Here is a 14,152-nt window from a genome sequence, read left to right as displayed (position 1 = left end):
AGTAGAGAATCTGGCTGGTCACACCGACCCACGTCAGTGGGGACCTGGGGATGACCCTCCGTCTCCAGCGACAGGTGCAGCGTCTCCCTCAGACGGTCGTGTGTGGCATGTGGACGTCCGTGCCATCATCCGGCGGTCTGTGCTCGACCAGCTCCATCAGGTTCCGGCTCCTGCGCCATGACTCGCCGCCGGACGGTGGTTTCCAGCTGATGGCGATGGCTGATCTGAAAGTGATTTTTTCCCCCTCCGTTTCCTGTAAATTCAGTGATGCACCTCCTCTCTCTCTCTCCCTCTCTCTCTCTCCCCACTTCCTCTTTAAAACCTGCCCTCGCTGCACTTTTCCTTCACATGTTTCTAGTTTGCAGAAAGTTTGTTGCTGCGACTGTCCTGTCTGGAGCAGCAACCTGGCTCGGGACCTCCTCGGCTCGGCTGCCTGACGGGTTCCGCCCCGCTCTGCTAGACATGGATCGCTGTGACTGTGGGATCAGAGCGAGGAGTGTGTAACGGATCTGGGAGTGCAGCATGAGCTCGGAGCGCTCTGACTTTCCTGCTCCAGTCGCGTGACCATGGTAACCACCTCCAGATGTTGGCGACCTGAAGAATGATTGCGAAGCGCTGGAGTTGCCAAGTTCACCTCACACGCAGAAGACGTTAAGGATCACCGAAGCATCCAAGATGCGGAACGCCAACAAGGCCAGGATCGGCATCGCAGTGCTGCTGCTGGTGATCCTGGGCATCGTGGGCATCGTCACCTTCATGATCTTCCATCGAGCCCGCTGGTCCACGCGCATCGTTCGACTGCCCGAGAACCTTTCCCCGGAAGAGTACACCGTGGTCCTGCAGCCTCACTTCTACACCAGACTCATGGACGACACCAACACCACCAGAGAGCAGATCAAGCTGCTGACCGGAAACTCTACCGTCAAGCTCCACTGCGTGGAGAGGACCAACAAGATCGTCCTCCACGCCAGTGATCTGAACATCTCCAATCCAGTGGTGATCAACCTCCACGACAACCGGACGCTGGGTGTGAGAGACGTCAGGCAGGAGGAGGGTCAGATCCTAGAGATTCGGCTGAACCAGCACCTGGAGAAGGGCCACAAGTACAGCTTGTTTTTGGACTTCAGAAGAGAGTTGTCGGGTGGGTTGAGTGGGCTGTACCTGAGTGGCTACTCAGACCAGGAGAGGTTGACGGCAGAACCAGATCGGTGAGTGTCAGACCTCCATGACAATGTGAAATCTATGACCTCCGACATCTCAGCAGCAACCTCGTGCTGAGCTTGATCCGGCGCTGGTTTCTTCTCTGCCATTTGTAAGCCGATTAAAAGTTTGGATGTGACTTCAGCAGGAAGGTATTCCGGAGCAGAGGCACCTGATAAGGGAGAACTCTGCAGCTTTTCATCTGGAGATCGAGTCCAAACATCCTGGGGTGGGAAAGCAACTGAAGATGAGAACGTAGAAATGGTGGCCATTTGGTGCGGAGGTCAGGTCGGAAACACTCAGGCGTCACGGTGATGTGGACGGACCTGAGGTGCCCACTCGCTCCTGGCCTGCCACTTCTGAGACACACACACGCTGTTGTCATCGAAAACAGGAGGGTCACACCATCGACCTGAGCGCCGTCGGTCAAGGGACTCGTGGGCGCCACTTGGTGGTGAGACTTGGGTGAACTGCAGGAATGTTTTTTGGGAGGAGCGACTGTTGATCTGAGGTCCAATGATTGACCAGCTTCACGATATCTGACGGTATCTGTCCGAGGGATGCGACTTCCCATCCCAAGACTTGAATGTGGTTATCTGCCGATACCGATATTCCTCCGATCCGATACCAGAGCTCAGTTTTCTGTTTTTTTTCCCCACCATTATTGTGCATTAATTAGAAAAGGCAGGTAGAGGTCGGTGTACGACCACAGGAGGAAGCTGGGAAAACTATCCTGAAAACAAACGTGCAATTCTAAACGTTTCACATCGGCATTTGATATTTATTAAATCCAAGACAGACGTGTGTAGAAGGTGAATGGAAACAAGACGCTGCTTCATTGGATCAGCAAAACATCGTAGACTCGCTCTTGCAGCATAAATGCATCTATTTTCCGACTGACTAGTGACGTTGGACAGACGTGTGAAGTCCAGCATCCCAGATATTTGACTCATTGAAGGACACACACTGCCTTTGCCAATTGAAAACATCCAATGTGCTGTTGGCTCACATAGCAAGACGCCTCGCGGTTTTGTCAGCGAACACCTCCGCTCCACTTTATTTACGTCTACTCTGGCTCCAACTGACTCATAAATCCCGCACATCCCAGGACAGGCAGTTTTGGCTCCGGGTGCATCCTGCTAAAGGCTCGCATGGCTACATGGCTACATGTTTTCCGCTGAAGTCTCAGACCGCTGCTTGGCGAGCTCACTGCAAACTGTGGAATGGACTTCCTAAGGCAGGTCTCTTGCCTCTCACCAGGAAATCCGGTTTGCAGAGAGTCTTCATCTGAAAACATGAAGCTCAGACTCAACTCTTCGGTCGGTCGGTCGGTCATCATCTCGGCACTTCCGTCAAAAACCTTGGTAACGGAGCCCATTCTTAGTCTGTTGATTCAGGTACAGAGTAACTCAAGATTTGCTCGGTCACATGACCAGCTCTGCTTCAAAAAAACTTTGTCCACCTCTGTGTTCTATAGACCAAACTGAAGGTCAACAAGCGCAGGGTAAGAGCAAGGTTTCCCTGAAGGAGAAGGGACCAAATCCCTGTGGTTGTCGGTCCTGACCGCCTCACTCATGCCTCAACAGGTTTCTGGTTGTCACCAACATGGAGCCGTCGGACGCCAGGATGGTGTTTCCTTGTTTTGATGAGCCACACATGAAGGCGGTGTTCCACGTCGCGGTGATCCACCGGAGAAACACCACCGCTCTGGGGAATGCCGCGGCGCGAGGTGATACAACTGGCTGACTCATCAGGCATCTGCACGACCGTAACGCTGTGTCGCTCCTCCAAGAGTCCAGAGTCATCAACGACGACTGGATGGTTACTCACTTTCATCCCACGCCGAAGATGTCCACGTACTTGTTTGCCATCGTCGTGTCAGAGTTCACAGCCTTGACTTCGGAACATCCCCGCGTGAAGATCCAGGTAGAGATGGGCTTTGTTTCAAGTGTTCATGGGTTTGTACCAGTATCTCAGTGGGAACAGGGTGGAAGATCATGATGCTGGAGGTCAGACCCTCTCAGGTGGAGGATGAGTTCAAGTATTGTGGGGTCATGTTCACAAGTGAGGGAAGGATGGAGATGGACAGGTGGTGAAGAAAGAGCTGAGCCAGAAGGCAAAGTTCTCCTCTGAGCACTGGGCTTCTCCAGCTGTGGAGTGACCCAGAGAACCAGAGTGACTCTGGCTGGATTCTCTTAGAGAGAGAAGCTCCAGGAGAGACTCAGGGGAACCTCTGCTCCTCCAGAAGGAGACAGTTGTGGTAGCTTTTTGATGCCCAGAACACACAGAATCAGTGTAGGCAGCAATGGAATATGATGTTGTGGGTCAGTTTGTCTCAGGCAGTAACACATATCTGGGTGTCTGCACCGCTGAAACAACCCAGACCTTTTTGTGGTGTGCTTCTCTAGGGCTGTCCCGTTAGCTCCATTTACTGGCTGTTTTTTCTTCATACTGAGGTGTAAAACCTTTCCTGTCTCCACACTGGACCGTGGTAGAGTGTCACAGGGGAGGTGCTGGAGCGCTCACTCCAGGGTTTGATGTCCTGTTGTGGGCTGGAGCTGGGACAGGGATGAGGCCAGTCTGGGACAGAGCGTGACTTGGTTTATGACTTTGTCACAGCCAAACTGCACAGAAGCGCACATTCAGAGCTGGACACGCACCGGGCACCTCTTCCCTTCTGGAGAGACCTCACTCACTCGGCAACCCCTCCCACATGCAGCGGCCACACACATAGAGGAACAGCCACCTGCAGCAGACACTCGACATTCACTCCTACAAAAGCCTGTTTTAAGGCTTGGAGCGCATTAGTTCTTTTTCCATTCATTGTAATGGGAAAAATCCATTCAGATTGCGAACAATTCGCTTCTGGAACGGCCGTCTGGAACGGATTGTGGTGGAGAACCCAGGTACCACTGGATTTGGTTCGTCCGATCCCCACTGTGAGACACCGATAAAGGTTAAAGGTCAAGGTTATGATAAAGTTGCGCAGTGAGGTTAGATGAATGTTGGAATAACCTTAGCTATGGGGGAGGGGTGGTGGGACAGAGGTGAGTGGTGAAGGGTCGGTGTCAACATCTCAACTCCAGAACTCCCTGCTTCAAAGAGCAGCTCAGCGCATCTGCTGGTTGGTCGGTGATGTGATCGGAAAGTAAAGGACACGTTGTTGTCAACTCCCCCTCAGATACACGCTCGGCCGTCTGCCACCCAAACTGGACGCAGTCAAGTGGCGGTGAACATCACGGGCCGTATCCTCAGCTTCTATGAGGAATACCTGGGCATCGAATACGGCCTGAGCAAACTGGGTAAGACCTGCACGTTCGTCACTTTGATCGCTCGCCGCTTGGACCCGGACCAAGTGCGACCCCTCTCTCTCCCCCACTTGACTGGGGCGGCGGGTTTGTGTGTGTCCGCAGACCAGATCGCGCTGCCAGACCTGCATGCGGCAGCGATGGAGAACTGGGGGCTTGTGACGTATAAAGAGTTGTCGCTGCTGCAGTTTCCCATCACTGACCCTGGAGCGCACTTTCTGCACAGGGTCAACATCGCCTACATCGTCGCGCATGAGCTGGCGCATCAGGTGGGTTCACTGCGACAGTGCCGCGAGAGCCTCCACTCCTCACATGACTCATGGTCTCGCTCAGTCCTTCTTGGGTAGCTACCTTCTCTCGGTGGAACGGAGGTTGGTGATGCCTGTGCCACGCCCACCGGTGCCACCGATTGGACGGGAGCCGCCCGGGGGCGGTCCATTTCACACCATGTGGTGTCCGACCTAATCGGACTTCAATCAACGCCTCTGACAGAATCTCAGTTGCCTATGAATCCAAACATATCTTTGACTAGGCACCATCAACCCAAATGATCTGTCCAGAACATGAAACTACGTCACAAAGAAATGGCAAGTTTGAACAGGCTTGTCACGAGTCTGTCAGAGACCAACCTACCTGAGGCCGCTCCGTGAAAACACGGGGTGATAGTGCCCCCTGCTGACGTCAGCCGATGTAGGGTTTCCCAGTCGGAGAGTGGTAGGACGCTCGCCGTCCATCCAAGATGGCGTCCTGGACGTAAACAGGTCCTTTTGTATCAACAAGGTCTGTCAAAAGAAACAAACACGTTGAATTGATTTGCGTTCCCTTTTCATCGGCGGGTTTTCTTTGTCTCTTAGCTCAGCTCTTTCTCCAACACATTCTACTACACGACAACTAACCAATCTGAGGCCCACATTTAGACACGTTTGGAACCAGGTCAAAAGTCAAGGCGACCCGCGTGACTTACCTGATGAATCATCGAGTGTTACAAGTCAGGACGTGTCAATCTGTCCCACAGTGGTTTGGGAATCTGGTGACGATGAAGTGGTGGAATGAGGTTTGGCTGAACGAAGGCTTCGCCAACTACATGACGCGCCCGGTGATGAAGCAGCTCTTACAGGACCCTGACTTTGTAAGTGCCGAGAACCAGAGCCGCTTCGAGTGGACCACGACACACACACACACACACACACAAATTGACTGAGTTATTTTGAAGTCTTCATCCTCAAATTGAGGTTTGGACCTATGGGGGCTGGCAAAAGGTCCCCACAAAGACATAAGGTCCCCATGAGGATAGTGTGTTGACAAGCATTGGTCACACACGCACACACACAACCCCTGCTAGCATTTAAAGGACGAAACAGATCAAGGTCATCACCAGGGACCTGTTAAGAGAATGAATGAAACTGAATGGACAGTCCAAAGTCTGGTCCACGGGCCATGTGTGGTCCTTAATGAAACGTCAGGACTATGACCAACAGACACACTCACATTGACGGTGAACTCGATGACTCTGTTGAGAGCGAGGCGTGTGTCCTTCAGGTGGACCTGATGGAGATGCGCTCGCTCCAGGAGTGTCTCCAGGCCGACGCCGGCCAGTCCCACCCGCTCACGGTTCCACCGGAAGACATCCAGACCCCCAGTGATCTGTACACCTTGTTTGACATTATAAGCTACAACAAGGTGAGGTCCCCTGCTGCGCTGCAGCATTACGACCACCTGCCTAGTTAGTGTGGGAACCCTTCGAGTCAGCTGTTGATCATCAGTGTCAGAACTGGTCCAGTGATGAGCAACGCCACGGTTCTGTCATTGATGTGGACCTCGGTCAGCCGTGCCTCCCACTAGAGAGTTAAGGGAGGGGGGTTACGGCGGGGGACGTCTCTAACAAACCTACCCCACCTGCAACTCCTCTTACCACCAGATATCAAAACAAGGACCCACACCATATCAGGCAGGTGGTCTTAATGTTTTGGCCAGATGCACCTTAGTAGTCATCATGTTGTGTGTTCACCTGCAGGGGGCGGCGGTACTGACCATGCTTGCCAGCGCTATTGGCGAGCAGGTTTTCCTGAGAGGGCTGAAAGTAAGAGAACTGTGTTTACTTGCACCTCAACCGTGTTTCAGTCGAGACTTGTGGAGACCAGGACTTAAAGGTTGAAAAACCCTCAACAGTTTAGATAAGGCAAGGCGCCTCCTGGTGAAGAATGCCAGGCCAGCGATCACAGTCTTTCTGTCAGTGCCCCGACATCATCGTCATCATCATCGTTGCATGACAGCAGAGGAAGAGTATCTCCAGTGGATCAGATAAAAAGTTAGGTAACTCACGATGGCTGCCGTCTGGTGTGGACTCTCTCACTGAAAAAACATGCGGCTTGAGTCAGAACGTAGACCTTTGAGCGCAACTACGCTCCGGGTCAAATGTAGGGTGAGACCTAAACGGGGCGGGGCCCAGATTTTTAGTTGGCAGACTGAAGAGTCTAAGACTTAGTGCGACAAGTCTAGACCTTTTAGTTTCAGTCATTTTTCCAATGAGCAGGACGTGACCAGGAGGGTTGCTCTGACGGGCAAGACTTTTAGGCGATAGGGATGGGATGTGTCGCCCACATATTCCCGGTCTTGCGGGGGCTGATGCCTTTGTAGATGCTCTCCCCGGAAACGTCCTCCTGCCGGTCCTGAGGGAGGAGCTAACAGTCCCGAATGGTTGGGCCTGGGGTGAGGAAACAGGAGGTTTAGCTCGACCTCAGGGTAGGAAAAGCTTCAGGAACTCGGCAAAGACGGGGCGTAGAGCTTGCAGGATCTAAAGGTTTCGGAGGCCAACACTCGGGTGACAGGGACCCACCAGAGTCTCTTTTTGAGGTCAAGTTACCGGACCGGAGCGCTTCATGATGGACAATGTTTTCTTCAGATGTACCTTAGGGAATTCTCCTACAACAACACTGACCAGTACGACCTCTGGAGGACCATTCAGAAGGTACTGTCCGTGCCACGTGATGCTGGAGAGACGACCGGGCCGTGACAGAACTTGATTTACAGGCGGTTGATGACAGCGGAGGTCACGTGGACGTGACTGAGGTGATGACCAGCTGGACGACGCAGACTGGATTCCCTCTCCTCACCATCGACACCACCACTGGAGAAGTGGTCCAGGAGCATTGGAGCGATTCAGACAAGGACTCCAGGTGTGAGTGGTCCCACGCCGTCCTCAGCGGACCCCTCTCTGGACGCCTGCGCTCTCTCTTGCAGCCGGCGGTGGCACGTCCCGGTCCACTTCATGACGGGCACCTCGGGGTCTTCCGTCGTGTTTCTGCAAAACCACCGCAAGGGTACGTCTTTGTTTACTCAGGGCTGAGAGGAAATCTGTGTGACTGAGTCCACCGTGTCCAACAGTGCAGCGAGATGAGCTCAAGTCCAGGAACGGAGCGTGGATCCTGGCCAACGTCAACTACACCGGCTATTACAAAGTCAATTACGACCCGGGGAACTGGCAGCGGCTCGTCTCTCAGCTGGAAACAGACCTGCATGTGAGTCCCAGATGTTGAGTTTAGACAAAAGCGTCTGAAGAAATGATGCAGCTCCAGGATGATTTACTGCCGGAAACGCCGAGCCGGATCCTCTGGCAGAGGCGCGAGCTCCTAAAGCACTGTCCCTCGCCGACGCCTTTGAGGAGTCGCGTTTAGACTGAGGAGGCTGGAGAAGTGAGGTGTGTGTTGAAGGAGAATGAGGCCAGGAAGAGGCTGAGGAGGGCAAGAAGGGGGGCAAGGGAAGTGGTGTTTGTTGGGAGGAACGAACTGACAGAGACGATGGAGGTGAAGAAGAGAGTGCAGCCGCCGGGACGTCCCCACAAAGCTTCCCTTCCCCTCTCCGCCCTGCCTGCACCCTCTCCTTCACCTACTTCATGACTCACGGTGACCGACCCTTGAACTGTTTTCACTCCAGATGATCCGTCATATGGACCCAAGAGAACATTGGAGGGTTGGAGGGAGGAAACCTTGGCGCAGGTGTGCGTGACAGATGAACGTGCGGGAGAAGCAGGCGGAGGAATCTTTTATGGCGCAATGTAAATTTGGCCAACATCCAAGTGTAAGAGTGAGTCACTCGCTGGAACACATGAGGAGAAAACATCTCCCACCTGCGACGTGTCTTCAGCGCATGTGAGAACATCTGCAGATGTTCGTTTGAGAGTGTGAGAACGAAGCAGGGTCAAAGGAGACCCCGGACCTGTTTTCGTGGATGAGGCTCCGGATGTCTGCGTCCAGATGAGTCAGGTCTCAGGTTTTATGGCGCACTTAGGCGCATGGTGAGAAGTTTCACGGCCTTCAGACCTTGTCACACATTTGGGGAGCAGGTGGATTTAGAAATGAAGTCAGGAACAGGATGCAGCCTTCATGGAGCAAAATATGTTTCTATCATTCTGCGTTAAAGAGGGGGATTACACAATGAAGAAGATCATTCACCTCCAGGTTGAGACTCGTGGGGGTCTGTTTTACTGCTCAGAAAGCCAGTTTGCATTTGAGTCTCCAAATATTCTGAGACATCCCTCGATGTAACGGTGGACACTGAGCAGGGATCAGGACTGGTGGTCTTCATGACGTGTCGTGGTGAGAGAAGATCCTCCAGACCATTTGTTCTGGACTTTCTAGCCCTCCAGAAATGGTTGTCAGTCAGGGAGAGAGGGAGTGTTGGGGGGGAACGCTTCCAGCTTAACTAACTCTTCCTGCACAACTTCCTGCTCCTGATCCTCCATATTTGAACGTTTAATCCTCAAGCTTTAGGAGGACCGCACCGGCACCGCTGGATTAGGATCAGACTGGGACCTCCACAGTCTGGTCGTGTCGGGGTTCTCCTTCCCGCAGAGCGGTGGGAAGTTCATCACCAACACAGGTCGAGGGCTGGGCCGAATCCTGGAACCCTTATGTACAAATGACCCCCACACAGAGCAAGCGGGTTGGAGGTCAGATCTTCCCCAGGTGGAGGAGCGTGTGGAGTGTGGGAGGGAGGTGTTGAGCTGGGAGGAGGCAGAGCCATGGCGTGCTGGAGGGACGGGCGGCTGAGAACCCGCCAGGACATTTGCAACAGTGAAATGTTCTCAACTCTGAGGACCCGCTCTGCTCTCCTTTACATTTCATCTTTCATCTCCATATTTGTCCTCCTTCCAGAGAATCCCCATGATGAACAGAATGGCCCTGATTCAAAGTGCCTTTGAGTTTTCACGGTACGTCTTCGCTCCCGATGACTGGAGGCTGAGGGTCCTCACCACGCCTGAGAGAAGTTGGTCCATAAAAATAAGAAAAGCTAAAGCATCCAAACTAAAATAAAGTGAACATTTTGGTTCAACAATATTTTCATGGACCGGATTAGAAATAACTAAAAACAAAGTATGTAAAAATACCACAGACGGCGGCACCTTCTCTGTCGCTCGTATTTCTGTGTAACATGTCTGACAGCTGGTTGTCTGCTTCAAACTGCTAAAATCTTAGCAACCTAAAAAAGAGCATGGAAAAAAATCACGGGAGGAAAAAAAAGTGTCCCAAACATGCGATAAAACATGAAGAATAATAATGAATCCTGAAATGACACGTGGCATTCAAATGAAGTCATTCAGGAAAAATCATTCAGGTGCAAAACAATAAATAAATAAAGAGAAACAAGAGGGAACAGAACAGAAGATAAGAGTCTAAAAAACGTTGAGGAAAAAGGTCTTGGGGGAAATATCTGCTGGACGAATGTGCGTTCTGAGAGCGGAGCTCTGCCCACAGGGCCGAGATGGTGGACGTCACCCTGACCCTGAACGTGACGCGGTTCCTGCGGCACGAGAGAGCCTTCCTCCCCTGGCTTCTGGTGGCAGAAGAGCTGCCGGACTGGACCGCGATGTTCGACCGCTCCGACTTTTACGGACTGATGCAGGCACGTGTCTGTGTCCCGGTGAGATCCGCCGCGTCCCCTCCGCCTCACTTCAACTCGCTCTTGTTCCTCGCAGGCCTACTGGAGGACCCGGGTGAAAGGCGTCTACGAGCTGTTCAGGAACTACACCGACAGCATGACCCCCCCTCGGGACTTCAGTCAGCAGTGAGATCCATCCTCTCATGTGACGTTATCCTATGTGCGTCCTGATTGTAATGGATGTCCCGGGACTGAACTCGCTGCGCCGCCCTGTTCTGGTTTCGGCAGAATTCCGGTCCCAGAGCGATAATGAGAAGCATGTGTGATCTCACACGTCATCCGCGCAGATCACGCTGGTGGCAGATGTGGGCTGGGGAGCGCCCCCCGCACCTTGTTCTTGTTAGAGGAGCGTTCCATGGAAACTGCTCTGGAACGGAGGAATCATCGCGGCTCCCGCGGTTTGGGCCTCGGCCAACACATTGTTGTGCAAGAACAGAAGGAGCTTACTTCCAAGTAAAGCACCAAGTCATCTGACTTGTGTACTCGTGTACTGCGGCGTGACAAACGTTCGACTCGTTGAGTCCGACACATGCAACTGAGTCCCTCTTCTGACTTCAGCTGCCATTGTCTGATCGACGTGTTGAACCCTACAAGTCGAAGGGAATCCACTGAACCAGAGAGTCTGTGAGCCCGTCTACAGTGGACGACATCGGTCCTGGCAACAGAGGCGGCTCGTGAACATCAGCGTGAAACACCAAAGTCATGAGTGCGAATTCTGAATGTGGACTACGTCAAGCGGATCACTCTCTGACGTGGCACAGGTCTGGGGTTCTGATGTCGTCGCTCGCCTCTGATGCAGCTGGACAAACGTCGGTTACCAGGCCTCCGTTGCCAGAACGCACGCACCCATTCATGAGTCGTACACCCTCCGATAGAGATAGGGCCACATCAGACTCAGGCAGGAAGTGAGCCCGACTCATGAGTCCTACATACCTGAGTGAATCCCTGTGATTTTCCGCTTCAGTGACTTTTTTTATCTGTTCCAGAAACTTCCAGAGTGTGGCGGTGCACATCGCCTGCTCCAACGACCTCCCAGAGTGCGTAGACATGGCCTCCAAGACGTTAGCAAACTGGCTCGCAAGTAACCAGACTGAGTACGTGAACACTGGCCGGGTATCAGAACTCAACCCCTCAACTGTTTTGGTGTCACGCTTCTTTTCCTCCTCTCTGTAAAGGAAGAATAAAGAGCATCTGGACTCTGAAAGCCTGGAGTACCTCACCCTCTGCCGAGGCATGGCCGCCGCCGGGGAGTCGGAGTGGGACCAGGTCTGGGACCTGGTCACGTCCTTCAACCGGACCGAGCTTTATCCTCTTCTGGCCTGCTCCACCAACACTTCGCTCCTGCAAAGGTGTCGCCACAGCAGCTAACAGCCACTCGCACATGCAACCAATTCGCAGTCGTCACTCTAGTTCTGTATTTCTGGGCTGTGGGAGGAAAGCAGAGGGATCTGGGGATGGAGTCTGGGGACACCCTGGACAGGCCCCCAGCCCATCGCAGCTGTGGCCAATTTTAGCCATCACTTCACCAGTGTTTGCACTCGGGTTGAGGGAGGAAACTGGAGTGCCCGGAGGGGCCCCACACAAGGGCTTGGGTCCCCCCTCTCTCGTACTGACTCACACACTTGACTCACTGTTCTCCTGTTTCAGTTGAAATCGTCCCTGGAGTTTTCCCTGCATGTTTCCACCAACGTCCTCCGCTTGACAGTATATTAGGTCCCCACCTGCTTCCTGCGAGGCCCCTCCAGGCCCCGGCACAGATGTGCAGTCCTCACTCTCTCTCTCCGGCTCCGTCCTCCAGATACCTCCAGTACACGTTAGACGCCGAGAAGATTCCGCTCATGTACAGTCACAACATCGTGGCCGACATCACCAGGTCTGTAGCAGGACACCAGCTGGCGTGGGACTTCATGCAAGCGCACTGGGAGCACTTCCGCCAAGAATGGACCGGATGGTTTGTGGCTCTCTTTTCCTGATTCAAACATTCTCCAGGTCTCATTGGAGCCACTCGAGCCAGTTCGACTCGCCGCAGAGCGTTTGCCTTTCACTGGCGTGTTGTTGCGTTCACGAGACAAAGCCTCGTCTGGCTGATCCTCAGGAACAGTCCTGGTTATTATGTGAGGCTTCTTCTCAAGTGACCTCCAGGGAGACCATCCATTCCTTGATAGTCCGCCACGTCTAGTACATGAGGTTTGTAGCCACAAAATCAGAGTCAAACACCAAACTATTCCATGGCAACTGAGACATTAGCTCCGGAGCCCATACTTCTGATGGTGGACCTCCTTCCTGGCCTTCAGAGGTCCACATGATACCTGCAGGTGAGAGGCCAAAGAAAACTGCTAAGACTTGGTCTCCAAACAGCCGAGACACGTCACGAGATCACTGAACTCTCGCGACCAGTCGGCTGGTTGGTGGGTGAGAACATGGTCTTCAGTAGACGAACGTCTGTGACAAAGGCTCTTATACATCGCTCTGCACCGTGGCGTCTTGAGGTGTGTGAAAATGCCTCTGCTTCCCCTCAGGAGGGCCTCCATGCTGCTCCATGTGGTGGCCAAACGATTCACGTCAGAAGCAGAGCTGACACAGGTGAGTCTCGAGCTGAGCGTGTGACGGAGGGGCTGGAGCTCCAAGGACTTGATCCAAAGACAAGTCATAGCCAAGACTTTACCCCAGAAACCTGCTCCAGTTCCTCAGGGAAGAGACCAGTCAGGCCCGGGTCTCCTCTCAGTTCAGCACCGCATGAATCTAGGAGAGGTCCTCAGCCGGCATCCGAGTCTCTCCTTGATGACTGAGCTTCTCTCGCTGAGAGAGTCCAGATCTCCATCACCTCTTTTCTCTGCTCCTCAGCTGGAGACCATAGAGAGCAAGTACAACCCCGACACAGACCTGACCAGGACGAAGGAGAGAATCCGCCAAAACATCAGGTGGTTCCAGAAGAACGAGGGGGTTGTGCGCGCGTGGTTTCAGAGAGAGGCTGCCGCATGACGCGCGGGACCAGGCGCTGTCCGCACCAACCACTAGCTGCAGTGAGCGCTGAGCACCTGCAAGTGTCGGCAGTCTCCACCTGTATCTTGTACTGTGATAGAGATTTACGCAACATATACTCAGGGCACTTTTGCAAGAGGGGAGCTCACGTTCCCACCAGAGATCTGCTTCTGTACTCCGCACTCTCGGACCTTATTAAACAACCATATTCCTCTCCACCTGAAGAGTCGCGTGTTGATTCAGCAGCAGCTGTGGGGCGGTGAACTGGGTGCCCAGGAGGAAGGTCACAGGACACGTGAGGCAGACTGGCGATGCCCAGCGGACCGTCCTCACCGACCCGGCTCCGACTGTCACGACAGCGTCCCAGCAACACACAGAGACAGAAACACCCTCTGCTCCATCTTCACTCCGCTTTTCCACGGCGGCCCACAGAGCTGCCGGGCCTGTGCGGGCCTCCGGGTTCTGGTAACAACCAAGGTGCTCGCGTCGACTGTTTCCAGCTGTCGGGCGAACAGGTTTCGGATGGCGCTCCAGATCGCGGCGGGCAGAAGTGTCTCCGACTCTCTGTCAGAGGATCCTTCTCTTCCTGCCTGAAGGACGCACACGTGTATCCGAGGACAGGAAGTTGAAGAGGTTCAACCGGCGGACTGGAGCAGGTCCAGCAGGACAGGCTTCAGGCTGCAGCAGAGCAGCTCAGTGGGACTCTGCTGCGACCTGCTGCTGGT

General features: G+C 53.6%; 1 protein-coding gene across 2 annotated transcripts; it reads left to right on the top strand.

The window, feature by feature from the left end:
* Nucleotides 1–366: 366 nt before the first annotated feature.
* Nucleotides 367–13,625, top strand: anpeplb (alanyl (membrane) aminopeptidase-like b). 2 transcript variants are annotated; one of them, XM_053884673.1, is made up of 20 exons: nucleotides 367–1,208; nucleotides 2,787–2,929; nucleotides 2,993–3,126; nucleotides 4,382–4,502; nucleotides 4,614–4,777; nucleotides 5,524–5,637; nucleotides 6,048–6,188; nucleotides 6,523–6,588; nucleotides 7,411–7,476; nucleotides 7,539–7,684; nucleotides 7,749–7,828; nucleotides 7,893–8,026; nucleotides 9,662–9,717; nucleotides 10,262–10,409; nucleotides 10,483–10,571; nucleotides 11,432–11,539; nucleotides 11,621–11,794; nucleotides 12,244–12,396; nucleotides 12,965–13,028; nucleotides 13,290–13,625. In XM_053884673.1, exons 1-20 carry the CDS (start codon nucleotides 676–678, stop codon nucleotides 13,425–13,427), a joined length of 2,772 nt encoding a protein of 923 aa, XP_053740648.1. In that variant the 5' UTR covers nucleotides 367–675; the 3' UTR covers nucleotides 13,428–13,625. The 2 variants fall into 2 exon arrangements, with proteins under 2 accessions (XP_053740648.1, XP_053740649.1); XM_053884674.1 differs by lacking the exons at nucleotides 10,262–10,409; nucleotides 10,483–10,571.
* Nucleotides 13,626–14,152: the final 527 nt, after the last annotated feature.

This window comes from Synchiropus splendidus, chromosome 14 (assembly GCF_027744825.2).
Source record: "Synchiropus splendidus isolate RoL2022-P1 chromosome 14, RoL_Sspl_1.0, whole genome shotgun sequence".
NCBI classification, from domain to species: Eukaryota; Metazoa; Chordata; class Actinopteri; order Syngnathiformes; family Callionymidae; genus Synchiropus; species Synchiropus splendidus.
This window is presented reverse-complemented; position numbering and strand designations above follow the sequence as displayed.